Source organism: Boleophthalmus pectinirostris, unplaced genomic scaffold (assembly GCF_026225935.1).
Source record: "Boleophthalmus pectinirostris isolate CB_2022bp ecotype Guang Dong unplaced genomic scaffold, ASM2622593v1 HiC_scaffold_1, whole genome shotgun sequence".
Classification (NCBI taxonomy): Eukaryota; Metazoa; Chordata; class Actinopteri; order Gobiiformes; family Gobiidae; genus Boleophthalmus; species Boleophthalmus pectinirostris.
In genome coordinates, this window is record NW_026570970.1 from 18130587 (window position 1) to 18153432 (window position 22846).

At 34.9% G+C, this 22846-nt stretch overlaps 3 protein-coding genes across 5 annotated transcripts in view; all 3 read left to right on the forward strand.

The window, feature by feature from the left end:
* The window catches only part of LOC110173160 (dedicator of cytokinesis protein 9), a 69165-nt gene extending 64034 nt beyond the window's left edge, over positions 1–5131 (forward strand). For both annotated transcript variants that reach the window (XM_055158432.1, XM_055158476.1), the window contains exons 48-53: positions 595–740; positions 807–1018; positions 2717–2907; positions 2982–3082; positions 3154–3292; positions 4247–5131. In XM_055158432.1, the coding sequence (XP_055014407.1) occupies positions 595–740; positions 807–1018; positions 2717–2907; positions 2982–3082; positions 3154–3292; positions 4247–4372 (915 nt within the window). In that variant the 3' untranslated portion in view covers positions 4373–5131. The remainder of the gene's footprint in view (positions 1–594; positions 741–806; positions 1019–2716; positions 2908–2981; positions 3083–3153; positions 3293–4246) is intronic.
* Positions 5132–5545: 414 nt separating this feature from the next.
* LOC110173137 (solute carrier family 15 member 1-like) lies at positions 5546–13004 on the forward strand. Its single transcript, XM_020939118.2, has 22 exons — positions 5546–5586; positions 5798–5885; positions 5960–6101; positions 6195–6314; positions 6386–6485; positions 6784–6874; positions 7194–7277; positions 7353–7435; positions 7899–7985; positions 8062–8151; positions 8233–8277; positions 8387–8419; positions 8501–8589; positions 8680–8761; positions 8871–8990; positions 9561–9704; positions 9789–9835; positions 10429–10536; positions 10618–10729; positions 10818–10955; positions 11399–11506; positions 12301–13004. Exons 2-22 carry the CDS (start codon positions 5879–5881, stop codon positions 12535–12537), a joined length of 2067 nt encoding a protein of 688 aa, XP_020794777.1. The 5' UTR covers positions 5546–5586; positions 5798–5878; the 3' UTR covers positions 12538–13004.
* Positions 13005–16007: 3003 nt separating this feature from the next.
* On the forward strand, positions 16008–21412 carry si:ch211-214p13.9 (cell surface glycoprotein CD200 receptor 1-A). 2 transcript variants are annotated; one of them, XM_020939163.2, is made up of 7 exons: positions 16008–16215; positions 17518–17577; positions 18094–18405; positions 19239–19538; positions 19613–19703; positions 20905–20935; positions 21014–21412. In XM_020939163.2, exons 1-7 carry the CDS (start codon positions 16155–16157, stop codon positions 21080–21082), a joined length of 924 nt encoding a protein of 307 aa, XP_020794822.1. In that variant the 5' UTR covers positions 16008–16154; the 3' UTR covers positions 21083–21412. The 2 variants fall into 2 exon arrangements, with proteins under 2 accessions (XP_020794822.1, XP_020794823.1); XM_020939164.2 differs by lacking the exon at positions 17518–17577 and having other exon boundaries at positions 16012–16215.
* Positions 21413–22846: the final 1434 nt, after the last annotated feature.

A 22846-nucleotide genomic window follows, 5' to 3' on the forward strand; every position in this document is an offset into this window, starting at 1 on the left:
CTTATTCAAATTTAAAGGAACTTACAGTTTAATAGTTAAAAATGCATAACAAAAGGCTTTCTCCCTGTGTGCTCTGTTTCACTCCCAATGCTGTAATGTCAAATATGCCTTGACATTCTAAAGCTGTACTAGCCATTGTAGTATACTGAAAATGTTACAGTTATCCATAAGTAAGGAATAACATTGCATTTATTTCTCTATTCTTTTAGCATTACCAGTTTACAGATTCAGATGTTGAGGTAAATCAGTGCTGTTGCAGTTAGTTGTCTGCAGTGATGTACTGGGTCATTGTTGTCTAACCAATAAAACCTTGTATAGCTTTTTAATTCTGTAGTTTATAGCTGTAGTAAAGCCCTAAAAATGCTAATACCAAATTTGCTTCTCAATAGTAAAAAGCATGGCCCATTAAATCGGACATAACATCCATTGACAAAGTAGCCCCAACTCATAGATAGTGGTCTGTAGGATGTGCTGTATTTGTGCAAAGATATTAGTGGGACTTGCATAGCCCATATGTTAATAGATTTGCTTGCTGACTTTGCACAAAGCTGTTTGATCATTGTGTTTTAATGTACATTTTTTTCAATTTCCAAGGGTTTTTTTGAGGATGAAGATGGTAAGGAATACATCTACAAAGAACCCAAATTCACTCCACTTTCTGAAATATCCCAAAGACTGCTGAAGTTGTACTCTGAAAAATTTGGACAAGAAAATGTGAAGATGATTCAAGATTCTGGAAGGAGTTAAATAAACGTATTTTGTAATTCCTTAAACATATTAAGATGATCAATGACTGTGTTTTTGTAGATTAATCCTAAAGACCTGGATTCCAAGTATGCATACATTCAGGTGACACATGTAACACCATACCTGGACGAGAAGGAGGTGGGCGACAGGAAGACAGACTTTGAAAAGAGTCATAACATCCGCAGATTTGTGTTTGAGATGCCCTTCACCATCTCAGGCAAAAGGCAGGGGGGTGTGGAGGAACAATGCAAACGTCGGACTATACTAACCAGTAAGTAACCACAGTGAAGGACCATAATGGGAATAGCTGTTTTGGTCAATGATTTTATTTTTAAAATCATGAAAGCGAGTTAAGGCGAAAGCCTGTTGTATTTGGGCAATCCAGGCTTATCAAAGTCTCAGTTCCACTCCTCCAAAGTGACTAACCAGAGGTGGTGGTGAGTTGCCACAGTAACAAGTACCCGGAAACAAACCTGGTTGGGACGAGACTAAATGTCAAGATTATTTTAGCTCTGTCTCCATGAACAACTAAAGAAACAGTTTAGTCAAAAGTTTCAGCACTTGCAGTCACATACATGTGTTAGAACGCCTGTCTGTGTGTGATACAGTTGAAAAAGTGACTTTTATAGTGTCGCTATTTCACATGTCGCTTAAGACTTTTACAGTCCATACGCTCCTATGCACGGGACACGTGTGTGGACACTCCACTCATCAAAAAGGCACAAATCATATAAAAGCCTATGGCCATTATTTCATTAAAATGATCTTGCACATGTGGCTGTTGTGAAGGGCAGCGCAGCCTTTACACACAGACAGACACTGTCTGTATGTGAGAGGAGGGGAGTGAACAGGAGAGGAGGGGAGTGAACAGGAGAGGAGGGGCGAGTCGTGTCTTCCCTCTCGCTCCTCACATCAGAATAACTGGAAAAGTTCAAGAGCCCAAATCAAACTCTGCAGGTGCGCACTGTAGCTCTGCTCTCGTTTAAAATAAAAAACATCACATTTTTGGCCCATCTTTTGTGATGTTTTTGCTCGATTGATCTGGCCTTTCCAGAGTCACCTCAAGTGTGCACAAAATGCATCTTAAACTCCAGACTTGAATTAACTTTGGTTAGACCCAGGATTATTTCTGTCAACGACTGGAGGCTTAAGCTAAAGATGGAGCTAGATTCAGCTCAGGATTTCAGGATAAACCTGGATTTGTTAAGCCACTTTGATGGAATACACCCCTAGTGTGCATGGCTTTGTTTACATGCAATTTGATCATTATCTTATTTCTGGAGTTATCACAATTTCAAATGTCATTTAAGGGCACATATTACCCTGTTTTCTGATCTTTGTTATAATGTTGTTTCCTCATCACAAACATACCTAGAGTTTGGTTTTGTTTCATTTACACAGGTTTAATAACACACAAATCCTGTCTATTTAGGCTGAGTTCCTCTCTCAAACAGAAAGCCCTCTACAGGAAGTGCTCCACTGTGTTTTTAAACTCTATACACTTTCATATTTGGATGATTTTAGCCCTCTAATTATTGTATTATATTTATTAAAAGTTTTTTTTTCTGTAAAACATTATACCACTATAGTCATTTTATAATTAATCAGTTTCATTATGTAAGAAATATGGCTTTATGCTCATTATTTTTATATTGGCACATTGTATTGTACACAGTATCCCCCTTAATACAACACAGATAAGGTATTTTAAATGAGCAAATATAATTTTAAGACTCAAAGTGAGGTGTTGCTGTTGACTTTCTTGTTTAGTTTGCAGAATCATCCTTTGTATGCACTATGATTAGAATCTGAAAGTGTCAGCTGTTTGTCAAGGTTTTCTTCTAATCACGTTTTTACTCTTTTATGATTCTCAAGTTCCAAAAGTTCAAACCTGTCTTATCTTTATGGACCCTTTAATACATTGTACACCAATAAACAAATACACTTAATTATTTGCTTTTCTCCTCAGCCACACACTGCTTCCCTTATGTGAAGAAGCGCATTGCCATCATGTACCAGCACCACACTGACCTGAGCCCTATTGAGGTGGCCATAGACGAGATGAGTAAAAAGGTGGCTGAGATAAAGCAGCTCTGCTCCTCTAGTGAAGTGGACATGATCCGCTTACAGCTCAAACTCCAGGGCAGCATCAGTGTCCAGGTGCCTACCATAAATCACATATTAAAATACTTTAATAGTACTATAGATTTGACAATATTTGTATTTTATTTTAGGTGAATGCAGGGCCGCTTGCATATGCCAGAGCTTTTCTAGACGATTCCTGTGCCAAGAAATATCCAGATAACAAGGTCAAGCAGCTCAAAGAGGTCTTCAGGTGAGGTCCCATAATGCATTCTGGTTTGTTTTTGCCATTAACTGTGTATTAAGATGGTTGCTTTTTTGCAGGCATTTTGTGGAGGCTTGTGGTCAGGGTTTGGGCATCAATGAGCGATTAATTAAAGAGGACCAGCAGGAGTACCATGACGAGATGAAGGCCAACTATAGGGACCTGGCCCGAGAATTGTCCATCATCATGCACGAGCAAGTAGGTGCTTTGTCTGGACCAAATCATATGTTTGTGTGTGTGTATGATCTACAGAAAGAATTGACACGTGACATGCACACTGTTTGTCATGTGGTAACATGGTTTTCTCTTCCCTGTGCTGACATGAGCAGATTGGATGGTAAAGTTTGACTTGTATGCAGTGAAAATACATGGTTTGGTGTTGGTCCAGCCAGAGAAAACAATTCAGTCATAATCGATATATATATATATATATATACTATATATATATATATATATATATATATATATACATATATATATATATATATATATATATATATATATATATATATATATATATATAATAATGTAAATAATTTACATTACTATTAGAATTACAATACAAATGTCAAATGTTAAACAACAGCGTTGGCACGTCCTAGATTTGCTGTGTTCTATTGAATAATATTATATGTTATATAATAAGCATCTGATCATTACCAACACTTCAGTCTTATCTTAACATATTTTACAGTCAATAAAAGTTCACACATGTCTGGCTCACAGCCATATACCAATAGCATGAAAAGCTATTCCTATATTCTGTCCTTATTCAACTGGCCAGGTCAACAATGTTTGGGAATTTTGCACGTGCTTATCTGAGCATGCATACATCTGCTGTGTGTGCTCATCAAAAGACATATAAGATACAGCGTATGTTTTCAAATTCTTGCATCCAGCACATTTCCATGTTTGATGTCATGTTCTCATATTTGTTTGTTATGCGGGGCTGCTTGTGGTGCAGTGGTTAACCCTTGTTTAAAGAAGATTGTTGGTTTTGCAAAAGCTTAAATTCTGCTACCGCCATCATGCACTCTTCAGAGAAAAAAATTTATGCTAACTTATATTTGTACTTCTCATATCACCCCAAACCATTTAAAAATCTAACTTTTGTTTGTTCATTTATTTATTTATTTTTATGTCTTTCCTCAGATCAGTCCAGTGGAAGATGGCATGAAGAGCCCCCTGCCAGATTCACTGCACATCTTTAATGCCATCAGTGGCACCCCGACCAGTGCCACCATCCAGGGCATCCCCAGTTCCTCCTCTGTGGCGTGACCCCGGACCACTACCATTGGGCCAGCAAGGCTAGGTTTGCTCTGCTAGTCAAAACAGAGATATGTCAATCATGGGAGTCCTAGAAAACCACTGGCGCTAAGCAAACTGTGGTGCAGACTGAGAAGCGCATGGCAGTAAATGAGAGTGCTACACAGGAAACAGACCTCAGGGTCAGATATGAAGAGTGGCTGGACTTTGCCTCCACATTGTGTCTGCAGTCGCTCATTCAACTATGCATGTCATCACATCCAATTTGTGTTTTCTATGTTGACATTTTTTGTTGTATATGTACAGTATTCTTTTTTAAGCCTGTTTATGGACAGTTATTTGCCCTCTGTTCTTTTATGTGTTTTTATGTTTTTTTAATCACAGTAAGTCTTAGAACAGAGAGAGTTGTGTAATACAGTATATGTTTAAAGCCATGGCATACCAGAAGTATAATGTTTATTTATGTACATACAAAGGACTTTGTGCAATATTTGCAAAAAGAAAAATGTGCTGGGGCCCATACACTGTAAAAGTAAAAACATTCACCTTCACGCCAAAGCAATGAAGTGTGAATCCAGACAGTACACCCACTGCAGAAGTACTATGAAGCTTTTACCATTTTAATGTTAATTTAATTGTTTATACATTGTTTTATATTTTGGGGCATAATGTCTTTTTTATCTTTTTATTTATCTGAAATGTCAACATTCTGCTGTAAACAGAAATGTTCCCTGTAGCTTTTTTTGTTTAAATAAAATACACAAACATAAATGAACATGTTCATGTATTTGTCATGTATGGAGATATTTGAAATCAGTGCCATTATGATGTTGTTCATTATACGGAAGTCCATATCTTCTGTTCCCTCCCACCATAAAAAGATTAACTGTCAGCAGTGGGTTCAGATCAGGGGCTAATAAGCAACTATTACCTCTGAGTGAAGCAGGACAGGATCCATCTAGAGGAGTGCTACAACCACCACCATGACGGGTGAGTTTATACTAATTTAGTTAATAGTATTTAGTATAAAATATAGATAAATGTCCTAATAACCTCTTTAACACTGCTCCATTAGGCAATTAAATTATTTTACATTCACAATTCACAATCATTTATGCAAGAGTGGATATAGATGTAGTCTTTCTAGGTATTTGTAAAGGTAAATAACTATTTACTTTGTAACAGATAAAGAAAAAGAAGTGCTCAAGAAGGAGAAGAGAGGCAAGGTAATATCTGTAGACTTACGCTTTTATTTTATTATATCATGCCATATGTATCATAGATCAGTAATTCAACTGTGCAGTTTAATTGATGCCATATAAAATGGGAAAGCATCGCTATAAAGATAAAACAAAATATCTTTTGTCCTGAATTGTGAGAGTCCAGTTTTTCAACCAAGATACAATGCTAATATTGTTATGCATTTCTGTCCATTAGGGTCCAGTCATATGTGGTTACCCCCTCAGCATTTTCTTCATAGTAGTTAATGAGTTCTGTGAAAGGTTTTCTTACTATGGCATGCGAGGTGAGACTAAACATCTTTAAACACATGTCTGTCTTGCATCATTATATTAAAACAAAGCTTGTCTTTCCAATCAGCTGTACTTGTGCTGTACTTTAAGTACTTTTTGAATTGGAATGATGATTTTGCAACATCCATCTATCATGTCTTTGTGGCCCTTTGTTATTTGACTCCAATCCTGGGGGCCATTGTGGCAGATTCATGGCTAGGAAAGTTCAAGTGAGTAAGAGAAATATGTGAGATGCAAGGTAACAAGATGAAGTCATGTACTTCTACAGATCAGCTAAACTGCTCCTTTACGTGTCTCTTCAGGACTATCATATACCTGTCCATTGTGTACGCTTTGGGTCAGATCGCGATGGCCATCAGTGCCATCCATGACATCACTGACCAAGACAGGAACGGGACTCCAGACAACATGACCTTTCATGTGTGCGTAAACTACACCATAAACCTTCATTTTACACTGTACACACAGTAACGTTTTATGGGCATGTCCTCAGGGTGCTGTCTATGGTGGGCCTCTTCCTGATTGCTCTGGGCACTGGTGGGATTAAACCTTGTGTGGCGGCCTTTGGTGGAGACCAGTTTACTAATGAACAGGTGACTTCTGCTTTATAGTCAGACTTGAATATACTCTTTATGGGTATGTGTATAGACTGGGGTGTAAAAATCTTTCTTGAGCATTTCTTAAAGACCACTTTGGCTCTGTCTTCCTCCACTCTCCTGAATTTAATTATGGCCCAGTGGAAAAATATTGTCCACTCCTGGTATATCACGTGTACATCATCTAGAGCAAACAGGATTTAATTTTTTTTTTTTTTTCAATTACAAAAGTGAATGACAACAGAAAAACTATTATTTAAATGCTTTATTTATTTATTGTACATGTTTGATATAGGAAAATCAAAGAAGAACATTCTTCTCTGTCTTCTACCTGTGCATCAATGGAGGGAGTTTACTGTCCACCATCATCACTCCTATCCTCAGAGGTACTACAGGACAGTGCTACAGTACAGTAGAGTACAGTACTGCTCAGAACAGTATTAAAACCATTGTATCTAAATAGGCACTATGTCTGTAGTGATCAGAACAATGTAAGAAGTACAGAAAAGGTTTTGAATAATAGGTTTGATAATTCAATAAAATCCTTATGGTCATCTTTATACAACCTCACTATGAGAATATAAACGAATAGCACAACTCAAATTAAGTATCTTTGTAGCATTGTTTCAAACATAGATTTTATTCATATAGTCAATTACTGATTTACTGGATGTCTTCAGAAACATATTCACATCATATTTGCAGCCCAGCAGTGTGGCATCCACACAAAGATGGAGTGTTATCCTCTGGCATTTGGTGTCCCTGCTGCGCTCATGGTGGTCGCTCTAGGTATGTCTTTGTCAGACTCTCAAAACAGGCCATTAATAAGTGCTGTGATTCTTATGATATTTGTATCTCCTACAGTGGTGTTCATTGTGGGAAGTCCAATGTACTTCAAAGCAAAGCCACAGGGAAATATCATGCTGGATGTGTGCAAGTGTATTGGGGTAAGTTACACAAGAATATAATTAGGCCTGTCACAATAATAAATGTTAAAGCACAATATATTGCTACAGACATATACTATTATAAACGATACTATTGAAACTACTTTATGCCACTGACACAAAGCAGGATAATCCCAGTAAATCAATTTTTAAAGAGACCGTATCATTAAACAGCCTGAGCTGCAACAAATAAATGGCAGAATCGATAACTAGCCATACCAGTTATGTATTTTATTCTCTACAGCTCAAATCTTACATTATTACATAAAAATAACTAATCCCCCCCACAATTGCAAAGAAATAATACCCATGATGAATATTATTAGAACTTTTATATATAGAACGATAAGTCAATATTGTAATTATTGTGACAGGTCAGAATATAATTACTGTAAACAAGTTAAAATAATCCTTCATAAGTGTTTTTTTGTTTTGTTTTGTTTTTTTTTTGTTTTTTTTCTAGTTTGCTATTAAGAATCGCTACAGACACAGAAGCAAGCGATATCCAAAGAGAGAACACTGGATGGACTGGGCAGAGGAGAAATATGGAGTAAGTGACGAAGCTGGATTTCATTTCAAACTAATATTTGTTGTAAAATTACTAAAATGTACTTTGTGTTATACAGAAACTTCTGATAGCACAGATCAAAATGGCACTCAAGGTTTTGTTTTTATACCTACCACTTCCTATGTTCTGGACCTTGTTTGACCAAAAGGTACTGTTACTGGTACTATTGCCACTTTACTACCACTATTTCTACTACTTTTAAAATCTGATATGTTTAACTGTTTTTAAGGGTTCAAGATGGACACTACAGGCTACCACGCTGAATGGAGACTTTGTAAGTTACTGCATCAAAAACAGAAATAAATACATACATTAAAAAAATAAATAAATCTGTATCATTGCTATATTTATTTAGTTTTTTCTTTGTTTTTGTTTTTATGTAGGGTGCATTCATAGTCCAACCTGATCAGATGCAGGTAATTTCAGATGAATTTCATGCAACTCTTGCTTTTAATTATTTCTATCTAATAAAAACTACATGGCATTTACTTTTACAGACATTTAATCCCATTCTGATTCTGACTTTGGTGCCAATTATGGATAATGTTATTTATCCCTTAATTAAGAAATGTGGCTTAAACTTCACGTGAGTAAAAATAAAAATAAAAATTGCATATTATATTGTATATTTTTTCAAACTAAAGGAATGAGTTTGTAATAATCCATTTTACTGCAGACCCTTGAAGAGAATGACAGTGGGCATGTTTCTAGCAGCGATGGCTTTTGTCTGTGCTGCTGTGGTCCAACTCCAGATTGATGTAAGTATCTGACTGCACAGATGACATAAATTGGGAATAGAATCATGGATAGAATAAAGAAGAAGTCAATATTAATCTGTACATTTGTCATTATTGTTTTCCCTTTCAGAAAACTCTGCCCACTTTTCCATCAGCCTCCGAGAGCCAACTCAAACTACTGAATATGGCCCCGAACCAGATCAGTGTTCAGTTACCTGGCAACTCCCCACTGCAGCTTTCACCAAATCAGGTATGTTATTTTTGCATTGTTAGTTAATAGGGATGTAACGATATCCAAGTCTCACGATACGATATTGTCACAGTATGAACCTCACAGTACAATATTTATTCCAATATTGTGGGAAAGCTCACAAATTGGTAGGGATTAGGGACGTAGAAATATCCAAATCTCTCGGTACAATATTTTCACGATATACATCTCATGGTACGATATTTATTGCGATATTTTGTGGAGGCTCAAAACTGTTAATATGCTACTTTTTCCTCTTAAAATACCTTGATAAGACTTATTCCAAAAAACAAAGACTTAAAAGTGCTTAGAACTGTTATTTCCTCTTGTAGTCTACACTGAAATGGAGCAAAGGATCATGATCTATGTAGTTCTCTCTGCCTTTTTTTAGCTATTGCTGCACCTTGCTAACCCTTAATTTAAGCAAAGAGACTTGTAATTCATATATTGTGATGGTCCAAGATATTATTATGAGACTTTTGACACGATATTTCAGTTATTGTTACATCCCTATTAGTTAATGAATGCATTTGGACCAAAGTAACTCACCTGATCTGTGTTGATTATTAGGCCAGCCCTGAGTACTACACATTTGATACCGACACCGTTACAGTTTCCATAGGAAGTCCTCCTACTACCCGAACTATTGCCCTGACGAAGGGCAAGCGTCAGACTCTTCTTATTCCTGGAAATCTGGCTAATACGTGGGAGCTGGTGAGACACTCTTAAGTGCAGAGGTGAAAGAACATGAGTTATAAATGGTGATTTTAGTTCTAATTTTATTTTTGCTATTCCTAGACCAATGATTTAATCTCTAAACCTGAAAAAGGTGCCAATGCCATTCGGTAAGTACCACAAATCCACCATTAAAAGAAAGACATTGTGCAAGGCAATCTGCATTTGTTTTTAAGGAAGAAGTAATGAGTAGTAAAGGTCCAATATTACGCAAAATAACTCTTGTGACGTTCATGCCATGTTATAATGTTGTTATCTCATCATAAACATACCTAGAGTTGTGTTTTGTTTTATTCACACATGTTTGAGAACTTCTTTATTTTTACTCTGTGTCTGTATTTCCAAAGCTCAAAATCATTTAGTCCACCTTGTGATGTCATGAAGCGGTAGTTTTCAAGTTAACGGCTCCTTTTAGGACAGATCGGCAATTCCAGGAATCCAAATCATCTGTTTGAGAGAAGAACTCAGCCTAAATATGCAGGATTTGTGTGTTACAAATGTGTGAATGAAACAAAACCCAACTCCACCTCAATATGTTTGTGATGAGGAAACAACTTTAGAACATAGATCAGAGAATGGCATAATATGGGGCCTTTAAAGATGCACAATGTAACTTTTCTGGTGGGGGTAATCATTTGATAGATTGTTGCTTTGTCGGGAATGTTCGACAGTAAGACATAATATATTATAATTTCCTCTTCAGGTTTGTCAACGGCTTAAGTATTCCAATAAACATTTCAACAGCTCAAGTAGAGTTTGGAATCACTAACCCGTTTTTAGCCAGCAACTACTCGCTATTAAAGAATGGAAAGTACGTATCTTACACAATAATACGAAAAGAAACATCTTTTACTTCAATTTTCCTTATAACTGTCATGATGTTTAAATCTAGGCAAACCTTCACCTTCCTCTCCGCTTCTGAATCTTGTACTGTCGAGAAAGAATTTGGCTTTGGAAGCTCCTACACTTACTTCATCCCCAGTACTTTCACGTTCACAACAAATGTAAGACTCTACTCCTGCACAGTATAAAAAGTTGTGTTCTCTGTTCCCATTTTAAACTTTTTTATTAAACGTTTATGTTTGATTTTAGTGTGGGGAGGTGATTACTGAAGCAGAGGAGATCAAACCAAACACAGTGCACATGGCCTTGCAGATCCCACAGTACTTCTTTATTACTGCTGGAGAAGTCATGTTCTCTGTTACTGGACTTGAGTTTTCGTATTCGCAGGTAAACAAGAAATACTAAAATAAGTACTGCATACAAACAATACCATGGTTTTAAAGGTGCACTATGTTCTTTTTTATTGAAATTATTATTATTATTTTTATGGGTTCTTGAAATATTAGAAGAGGAGGAACTGACTTTAATCTTCATGTTCTATCACCAATCTAATCTAAAATAATCAATGAATGAATACCTGTAACACAGAAAAAATTTACCATTATGTCACCCGTGAACGGAAAAAACTCTGTATGTGGGCAGATCAAATGAAGAAAATATCTGTTGGTAAAAATATCTGGTCTTTTATTAGAAAAAAAAAAAAAAAAAGTTAGACGTCACCAGCTTGTCACCATGGAGATAGATAAGTTTAATGCAATATTGTAGAACATTATAAGCAAAGAAATATTGTTCTGATGCTCTGAAAATGATACTCTGGTCTGTTTCCATAGGCACCAAGCAACATGAAGGCTGTGCTCCAAGCTGGCTGGTTACTCACTGTTGCTGTTGGAAACTTTATTGTCCTGATTGTGGCTGAACTCGCTAAACTTCCCAAGCAGGTACAAACATATTTATACTTTCTTCATTTTCTTACTTTATTTCAGACATGTTAAAGTCAGGCCCAGGGGCTAAATTTGGCCTGCGGATTATATTTGACCCGCGAGATCATATCAAATATGTATTAGAGCTGACCTGCCGGCTACAAATGGGCTATAGAGACATTATTTATTTAAAATGTTGTTATTATTTTATATTATGCTTTTTCTGGATTCAGTGTTTAAGCAAAACTATCATTAAACATTTATTTGAAAAGATAAGAAAAGGTTTAACATTACATATCTCGAAAGAAGAGAAAACATAGCGATGTTGTTGAAATGTTTCAATAAATATTTAGTTTGGTCCATGATTTCATCCCATTTATTAATTTAGGCCCTCTGTGAATTTGAGTTTGACACTCCTGCTTTAATGAGATGTACTGTAGTTTCCATGTATCTTTCCCCAGAGATCAATGAGAACACTTTATAATAACTACATAATTTGTTCATTATGAATTAATTCTATCTTCATGCTTATATTAAGGTGGTTATTGTAGTGTAGAGTTGTCAAAAATATCCAAAATAAGATAATAATTTCCCCCTAATTTTCTCTCTTTCTCTCTCTCTCTCTCTCTCTCTCTCTCTCTCTCTCTCTCTCTCTCTCTCTCTCTCTCTCTCTCTCTCTATACAACACAACAATAACGCAGTGTAACTAGAATATTTTTTCAAGAAAAAAAAAAAAAATTGTGAATATAAAATACAAATTCTGAAAATAAAATATGTAATTAAACCAATATTTTGCCATTTTTCCTTCCCAGTGGACAGAGTACGTCTTATTCGCCTCTCTGCTGGTGGCAGTGTGCTTCATCTTCTCCTTCATGGCCTATTTCTACACCTACATAGACCCTGCAGAGATCGAGGCCCAGTTCACAGACAAAGTAAAACACGATGATGATGATGACGACGAAGATAAACCCAGGAAAAACTCAAAGTCTGAAATTGAGATGGTGAAACAAAAAGATGACCATGACAACCCACACCAAACCAAAATGTAAATATTTTGTAGCGCTGTTTTGTTTACCATTTTGTATTTGTAGAAACTTTAAAGGTGCACTGCCTGACTTTTCTGGTGGAGGGTCTGCTACCAGTTTGTCTCCATGGCGATGTTATTTCTTTGAGTGGAAAGTTCCATGGTACGACATTAAAAATATCTATCTAGCATGTATTAATTACGGGTGTTTCTATTACTCAAAAATACAACAATTCCTTCTGTGGATAGGGGAGACTCTCCACAGATCTGAATTGTAATGTAGCTAGATAGGTTTAATCTATACTATGGAACATTCTAGACAAAACAATAACATTTCCATAGAGACAAGCAGGTGGTGGACCCTCCGCTAAAAATGTTAAACAGTGCACCTTAAGTATATAACAGTGCATGTTTGGGATTATAAAAGTGATTTGAATCATTAGCTGTCATTGTTATTTTATTATATTGTATTTGAAATGACCAGAAAATCATCTGGGAATAAAGTTGTTTTGTCTAAACTTTTGCCAAACTGTGAAAATACATCAGTAAATAAAAGGATCGTGCAGGTGAGTGCCACAATAGAAAAAGAGCTTTTAGCCATGTTGTAATGCTGATACATCCTCAAAAAAATACCCAGAGTTATGTTTTGTTTTATTCACACATGTTTGAGTAATCTTGGTTTATTAGTCTGTCTACATCTCCAAAACTCAAAATGCTCTGTTCCTCCTTGTGATGTCATGTAGTGATCATTTTTAAGTTAACACCTCCTTTTACCTTTAGTTCAGTAGAGATTGGCAATTCCAGAGCCGAAATTATCCAAATGATTCTAGTGAAAGTGTGTGGAGTTTTAAAACACATGACATCACAAGGTGGAACAGAGCGTATTTAGTTTGAGAGAAGAACTCAGCCTAAATATGCAGGGTTTGTGTATTAAACATGTGTGAATGAAACAAAATAACCCTCCAGGTATGCTTTTGATGAGGAAAGAATATTATAAAAAAGATAAGAAAATAGCATAATATGGGCCCTTTAAAAACTAAAACATGAATGGTCTAGTGTATTGATATATTTAAATTGTTGAACTCTTTTCTTTGAATTAGCGTGAGTAATATATAAACTCTCACAGGAAATTAAAGGCCCTATCTTCTGCTTTGGTGTCAAAACTGCAAGAAACTGATGTAAATTGTTAGTAGTTTCTGAAATCCACAAGATACCTAATTATTAAGCATATGTAGGTGAATAAGAGAGACTACAAAATGGATTCAAACTAAAAACAACAATGTCTTTCTCAAGTTTCAAAGATTTAAAATGGGTTTTGTTTGGTCTAAAATGTGCAATATGAAAGGTTTTGTTTAATGCATGTGGTTAACACATGTTTTATGTTGACAGTAGAGGTTTTATCAGAAGTGTGCAGACGCAAGAACGTGTCAAGGGGCTGTGAATAAAATTGTACTTAGTCAAATCAGTAAAACATGAAAATCATCATTTAAAATATGATGAAGTAAACTGATATTTTGGAGATATTCAGAGTGAGAACAAGGTTAAGGACTACTCTTAGTCATATAATAATTCACAAAGAACACATTTATACAAGGGATTTTAAACTTGCATTCAAACATCCACTGACTCACTTAGATAAGGTGTGTAGGTGTGCTTGTGTCTTCCTCCAAGCAAGATCTATCTTAATCAGTGGGGAGGTCCCAAAACATTTAATCAGATCTTGTGAAACCGCTTATCACTTTATAATTTGCAACTGTCTATAAAAAATAAATACAAAAATGAACTACTAAATAATGAAAACTTGAGAGCATTCCTCTGAATTCAGTGGTGGAAGGAACACTCAATTTTGTGACTTATTTTGTTACTTCTTAAAAAGTAAAAGAACAGATACTGGAGCAAAGAAATATTCAAGTAAAAGTATCACATGAAAAAATCTACTTAAATAAAAGTATTAAAATACCTATTGTGTACTTCAAAAGTAAAAAGTACAACAGTTTTTCACTCAGATTTTGAGATCTTACGAACCTTCAAATGCAGTCATTTTGATACAGATTTGTACTGAATGTAGTTCAAAAGAAACAACTTAATCATTGTTTGCTCAAACCACAGATGTGTTTAAAATAAACCCTCAGCCTTTTCAGGATATTTCAAAAAATAATATAAAGTATATTTACTTTTCAGTTCTGTTTAAAAGTTAGTTAAAAGTTAAAAGTACAGATACCTGCTCTCAAATATAGTGAAGTAAAAGTAAAAAGTATCCAGTTTAAAATGTGTTTAAGTAACGTACAGCAAACTGTTTTTTTTAATTATTATTATTACTGCATCTTTTACTTCATTTACATTACACCACTGACAAACAGGAAGTGAGCTTTATCAAAGGGAAACTGGATGTCCTGTAAAAACATTTCTTTGTAAATACTTGTTTTTTTAGAAGCACGGCTGACTAAGCAGTTATAATGTCGCAATTTGGACACCATGCCAGCACAGAGTCAGCTGTGGAGCCTTATGCTCAAAGTGTAATATTAGTCCAGAAAGAGGAATTGGGCCAAAACATATTCAGCAGTACACAAAATCTCTAAACCTCTGAAGATCTAATGTCTCAATTTCAATTTTAATTTTCAAATTTCCCTTCAAAATCACAATGGAAATATTGATGGTGCAAATACCAATCTTGCCATACTAGGCTTATTTTATTATCAGTATGAGTCCGCAGCTACCCCCAAACCACAGGCCCCTATTGTACTTGCTGTTTATTAACCACAAACTACAAGTGCACCGGTACGCAATGTTCAATTGATCAACAACACAAAGACAGTTCAGACCTGGAAAATTACAATCTTTTCATCAGCGCTTTACCACAGCTGTCGACCTCTGCATATTTGGAGTTCAGCAAAATGATCTGCACACATCCTGCTGAATCAGAGTAGGATTAAAATGTTCAAATGCCAGCAGATGTTATTTTTACTGTAGTTTATTATAGATTTTATTCAAGTAAATGTGAGTTTAGTTTGCAGAAGTACCAACTAGTTTACAGATGTCAAAAGCTGTAGGTTTATTTTAAGATTATTCACAGTATCTCTTAGACTATAACAGAAATTGGGAGAGTTTCCAAAAATGTTCTCACGTAGGAGTATCATTAATTCAAAATATATATCATATTATTAATGTAAGAGTAGCCAAGAAAATTCAAGTTGAGCAGAGAATATTTGAGGAAAGAACTACTGTCTAGAAGTAAGAATAATTAACACTTTTTGAAAATACGACATTCAGTACAATCTTTTTATATTTATATGTTTTATATTTATATTATTAAATACAGTAATTGTTTTGTTTTGTTTGTTTTTTTACACATGTGTCAGCACTTCCTCCACCATGAGCTTTGGAGGGGGGTGTTGGGTGCACCAAAAAATAGGGTTCTGATCATGTGACCTGTTGCAGAGGAAACTGGGTGACAACGTCAGAGCCCGAGTGGGAGAGAGAGAGGCAGAGGTTTGTGTGGAAAGACGCTCAGAGGAAGACACAGGAAAATGACACATCACCATACACTGATCATTCACATTGGGGAGTCTGCGGGCACGGGCTCAGTGCGAGGAAATGGTGAAATAAGATGGTGCTGTAGATGTTTTGAGACAGTTCTAAGAAATGCTGCTGCTTCATGTTGCGCTTGTCGTCTTGGTATCAGAGGCATGGGGTGATGAGAAAGGTTTGTGTGACTACAGTATTTTTAATTTTTATTTTTTGTAATTTTTCTGATGGGTGTTTGACCTGCTTGGTCTCGTGGGAAGTTATTTATTTCATTTTATTTATTTATTTACTTGTTTATTTATTTTAAAAGGGGCCATAATAAGAACACAATTATTGCTATTTCTAGGATATTTCACAGTATAGCATTAAATATAGTTTTATGTTACATATAATACGGGGTAATGAGAAAGGTTTGTGTGACTACTGTATTTTTTATTTTTGTTTTTTTATAATTTTTCTGGTGGGGATTTAACTTGCTTGTTCTCGTGGGAATTTATTTATTTAATTTTATTTATTTAAAAAGGGACCGTGTATAATAAGAACACAATTATTGCGTTGCCTACAATATTTCACAGTATAGCATTAAATTGTTGTTGTTGTTTTTTTTGTTGTTGTTACATATAATAAACTAAAAGTATGTATATCTAAAATGACATTAATGCCAGTGTCATGGGCCTGTAGAGCTTACATTTGAGGAGGGTTTGACCTACTTGTTCCCAGTGGCATTGCTTTTCCTAGAATGTTTCACAGTTAAATATAGTTAAATGTTACATATACTAGTAGTACACCTATAAGTATGTATATCTAAAGTGTCAATAATGCCAGTGCCTTTATTATCTGGGAGCATGTAAAATAACTCTTCTCAACAAATGACACATGCTCTATTTTAGACTTTTCCTGTGGGGAAATTACACTCATCAGATGACACAATATTGTTTTGTTTCTGGGGTGAAGTGTCATTAATGCCAGTGCCTTTATTATCTGGGAGCATGTAAAATAACTCTTCTCAACAAATGACACATGCTCTATTTTAGACTTTTCCTGTGGGGAAATTACACTCATCAGATGACACAATATTGTTTTGTTTCTGGGGTGAAGTCCTCATCTTTCAGACACTAAGAAATATACTTAAATGTTACATATTGCTCTTATAAATATGTATATCTAAAATGATATTAATGAAAGTGTTATGGGCCTATAAAGCTTACATGTAATTAACTGAGACTGTGACTTCATTTGTAAGTGAAAATGGAAAGTAGAGTGAATAGAAACCTGTTCAGTGGTGGGTAATGTACTGCAACAAACTGCTGCTGTGACCTCTGTGGAACCCCTGATTTAATCTAAAAGCACTGTGGGTAGATAAGATGTGCAGTTAGGTCTATATGTTTTTAATTTCACTTTCTAACTCTAACCAACTAACTCACAATAATATTCTGTTACAATGTTTTCTAATTTCTAACTCCCATATTAATCCCTTCAGGCCAATATCAGACCTATGAGACATTCACTACTGCTTCTGCTTTGACTTCTCGAAACTATGGTAAAATATATTTATGATTCATGCCATGCACTGTATTCTTTGTCGATTGGTATATTTGTTGTCTTCTTTTGTGCTTGTGGAGCTGACTTACCTTATTTGGTGATTTGAAATTATTTGAAACTATTCCTCCCAATGACTATCTCTTCCTCTTTGAAAACCACAATTGATTATAGACTGTAATATGTATTCAAGGGTTTCAGCTTTCTGTCATATGCGACATTTTAAACACTTTTCCCATTCAAAAGATCTAATATTTTGTTTAAATGGTTACACGCTAAGGGAAAAGCCCTAATTTTTCATCATTCTGAAACCCAAGTTGTAGTATTTTGAAACTGATACAAATGCTATGTTGTACAAAATAACATTGAATGACGGAATTAATAATGTCTATATTATCTGGGTGCATGTAAAATAGCTCTTCATAACAAATAACACACATGCTTTGTTCTATTGTCTATTCCTGGGGGGAAGTACACTTATTACAGATCAGACACATAATTTTATATTTTGTTTCAGAGGTGAAGTTCTCATCTTTCAGACTCGGGGAGGAAGCTAAGCTGACGTGTGGAGATGTGGCAAAAGCATATAACACAACGATATATGTTATTTGGACTCTAAAATTACAAAACAAAGAGTGTCACATTAGATGTGATGATAAGGGTGATAACGAAGACACTTGCAAAGACAAAAAAGCCCTGAGAAATAGTACAGACGGCCAGCTGATCCTCCACATCCCCCAGTTCTCCTACAGCGACGTGGGCAACTACTCCTGTGATTATGCCTACGAGGGGGGGTCTAACTTCTTCATACACGTCATCAACATCACAGGTAAGATACATGCGAAGATATGAACCAAAAAAATTTAAATGTTTTCATTGTGTGTCTTATTCGAGTGCAGGTTGGCTGCCACCATAGTAAAGGTGACATACTTCAACTGTATATGTACTCGATGACCTACTTTTTGACCTAGTAATGCTAAAGCAGAAATTACATTTGGAATTTTACAGTGTAACAAAATGTCATGGCATGGACTACAATAAGAAAATGGCACAAAGAAAGTCTGTGATTATGGAATTTATTATTCAGTGCCTCATATTCTGTCTTACAAAAAAAAAAAAAAAACCCACACAAACAGAAAACAAAAAAACAGAAACTTTTCTTCATAATAACTATTAACAAAAATTAAAACTATTGTACTCACTTTTGTATATAACAGTAAGTCAATAATTATAATTATATAGTGAGTAGTAGTTATCAATAGCTCCAGGGCACTCTCTTGAATAAGAAATGTATTGATCTCAATGTTCTCTTGGCACAATAAAAGGTCATATGCAAAGAAATATAAAGAAAAAATAAATGTAGGTCTACATTAACCTAGTTTAAACTGTCATATCAAATACTACTGTAGAGTATTGCGTGTAAAACAATTATGTAGCTCACAAGTTATTTTTTTATGTTTTCCAAGGCCAACTATTTATTGTAATCTAAAGTGTAAAACTGGAGTAACTGTACTGTTGATAATGAATGTGCTTGGTTTACTCTTTCATTGACAGACAGTTTACCTCAATATTTAATTGTAATACCTTCCTTTTAGATTTCATTAGACTTGTGTGGCCTAATGAAACATTTTAAATAAACAGGCTATGTGTGTGTGTGTTCAGCTCCTCCAATTGTCTCCTCTTTGATTGAGGAGAGAGGTGACAGGAGAGTGGTCGTGTGCAGAGCAGAGAGAGCCAGTCCTGCAGCTAACATCAGCTGGACCGTTGCTGGTAACGTTACCACGAAAACCGAGTGGGACCCAGACGGGCTCGTTACTGTGGAAAGCTCTGTGGAAGTCAACACGCTAGAGGAGGCACAGAACCTGTCGTGCACCATCACACACCCGTACTGGAACAAGAGCCGAAACTTCAGGCCAAACAAGACCCAAATCCTCAAGCCAAACAGCATCAGTCAGGCCATACGTAAGTCTAAAAACAGTTTGACCATTTTAAGAAAATCAATTTCACATTTTTTTCGTTTTATTTTTTTGGTGCAGGTCATCTTGCAGTCAGAGCAACTATTGGCATCAGTGTGGTTTTCTGCTTGGCCTTATTATTTTTGGCAGTAAAGAAAGTAATAGATTTAAGGTAAGGCATCATACTACGAGACAGTCCAATGAACAGGTATTCCATTTAAAAGAATAAAAATAAAAACAATATTTACATATTGATTATAATGTTAAAACCAACCAGGCATATATATGATAAATTTTATCTATTTGTCCTCGTATTAAATGGGACTTTTAAGTGCTCTTAATAATTATGTCCTGAACCATAAAAAGAATTAGAGCACGTTTGCCACAAATCCTTTTGTTGTAGTTTTGTGATTATGGCTATAGACCTTTTTCACAACAGCCCAAAGAGCTGCGACGTAGGGTAAATGTAAGTAGTAATGCTTTTCTATGGCAAAATATCTGTGGAAATGTCTCACGTGTTTTCCACTAGCTTCATAAATCTGCCCCATCACCAAATCTTCATCCAACAAGGACGACAAAGAAAATATTCTGTCCATGAAGAATTTATCCACAATTATCAAGGTAAGAAAGATGAAAACATAAATGTGAACAATGACTAGCAAAACTAAAAAATAAGTAAAATGTAATTCATTAATAAGTAAATAGTTAACTCAGACTGATTTTAGTATTAAAATTCAAAAATGAATTTCATGATGTAAATATTCACATAGACAGATTTGTGCAGTTTAAATGTTACAGTTGTTCACAGATTACATGCCGAGCATTTAAACTGCACAAATCTCTCTGTCTATGTGAATATCTACATCATGAAATTAATTTTTGAATTTTACTACTACAATCAGTCTCACAAGTTACTTATTAATTAATTGATTATTGCTTTCTTTATTCATGACCGTAACGTTAGTTTTGTTCAGGAGTAGTTCACTAACGCTCGTCACTGTTCGCCTTTAAGTTTTCATCTTTCTTACCTTGATAGTTGTGGATAAATTCTTCATGGACAGAATATTTTCTTTGTGGACCTTGTTGGTGATGGGGAAGATTTATGAAGCTGGCAGAAAATGTGTGAGACATTTCCACAAACATTTTGTAAAAGATAACCATTAACTGGGAGTTACGTTGACCCTACATAACGGCCGTTGTCAAAAAGGTCTATTAGGGAATCTCTGCTTTTTTTTTTTTTTTCAGTTATGTTTATTTTTGAGCATTCCAAAATATATATTTTTTTACATATTGAAGAAATTATTGACAGTTCTGATTGTTTTTTTGTTTTTTTTTAATAAATAAGTAATAGTTAATATCTTCTTTTTCATCAGGATGAATCAAAGGGCATCAAAACCTTCACGAGTGAGTAATCCACTGCAGTACTGAAATCATTTGAAGCATTTATTCAGGTTTCCAATGAAATGTCTTTTCTTGTTTCAGATGGACGATGTAGAGGAAGTTGAACCTTATGCAAGCTACGTTCAACGCGTGAACTCGATATATAATTAATCCAGAGATTTGTTCATTTAACGTTTTCTCTTATTTTAAAACATGTGAAGGACTTTTACAAGAAAATCTCAGTGGAACAAATGTATTAGTCACATAGAAATGGAGTTCTGATTTTAACAAGTGGAATAGATGAGTGGTTGGTAATTTACATGCAATATAGGACATGCTACAGACTCCTAATTACATTTGTCATAACAATGTTCTTAAAAGCTGTTTACTGTTCAGGTTGTGTTATGATTTGTAAATATTCAGTGGTATGTTGTGTTTAATTTAAAATGGTCAAACCATCAATAACTAATGATGAAAATTAAAAACACTATATTTATAAAATGTTGACTGCTTACTGTCTTATAAATGTGAAAGAATACCAAAATTATAACTATTTAAAAAAGTAAGAAAAATCACAAAATATTAACTCAAAATCATACAAATTCAATCAGTCAAACTTTATTTGTATAGCACTTTTCATACATTTGAAATGTAACACAAAGTGCTTCACATGCAACAGAAAAATGACAAAAATAAAAACAACAGCAAACTCCCCGATAATTTCATCCAAATATATAACAATTTAAACAAAAACATAAAACATAAATATAAAGCTCTTAAAGGTTATAGTAAAAATAAAAATGGAGAACTAATCAGATGGAGACTGAGTAAAATAGTAATGATAATTAAATTTAAAACAAATATAATAATAATAATAATAATAATAATAATTTAAGTTAAAAACAAGTAAAAGTTTCAATTAAAAGCTAAATTAAAAAGATAGGTTTTGAGTTTACTTTTAAAAATATGAGCACTCACAGTGGACCAAAGATCCTCAAGTCAACTGTTTCACAAATGGGGGCTGTAAAAGCTGAATGAAGACTCACTGAGAGTTTAAGTTTGGACTCTTGGGGCAGTTAAAAGACGACTACCTGAGGACATGAGAATCTGAGAGGGCTCCTATGATAAAAGCAGATCAGATAAATAAATAGGACTAAGTCTAGTAAGAGCTTCATAAAACCAATAAAAAATAAATAAAAATAATAATAATAAAAAGCTCATAGGAAGCCAGTGCAGAGACTTAAAGTACTGGGGTCAAACTATAAACTGTTCAGGAAAACAGAAACCGTTTCAATGGCAAATTAGATCCTGTCTTAGATGACAGGTGCATGTTAAAGAATAACAGTGAAAGTTTAAAAAGGTTAGAGAAGTTTAATGTGTTAAAAATAAAAATAGAAACTGATTAAAGTCTTTGTGTAAATAAGTGACTCTTTGGCTCCATCTACTGATTTGTGTGCTGCAGAACAAGGTGCTGACCATCCAGTCCCTTATACATTCTGTTTGAACCAAAAGAGACTGACACTGGACAATAGAGGGTGAAAATCATCCATTCAAACTTTAGACAATCCAACCACAGCTGCTAGAAAATTCAGAATAAATAATAAAATAAAATAACCAATAAAATATATAAATAAAACTGAATTACATGGAATTGTCCCATCTTCATTGTCCCCAGTATCACAAAAGTGAAATATGCTACCTCTAATGGATGCATTATTTGGGAGAAGCTATAGTCAAGATTTGCTGCCTCTTCCCATGTTCAAAAAAATGAGTGAATAAAGGTAATTCTACAGTGGGAGCATTATTTGATGGCTCAATTGGCTTGTCAAATGTGTTACCTTTAGTGGGAGTCTTGCGTGATAAAAGATATAGGTCTGAGCTTCCTCTACCCATATTCATTTTTGATTGATTAAATTGGCCTGTTGATATGTACTC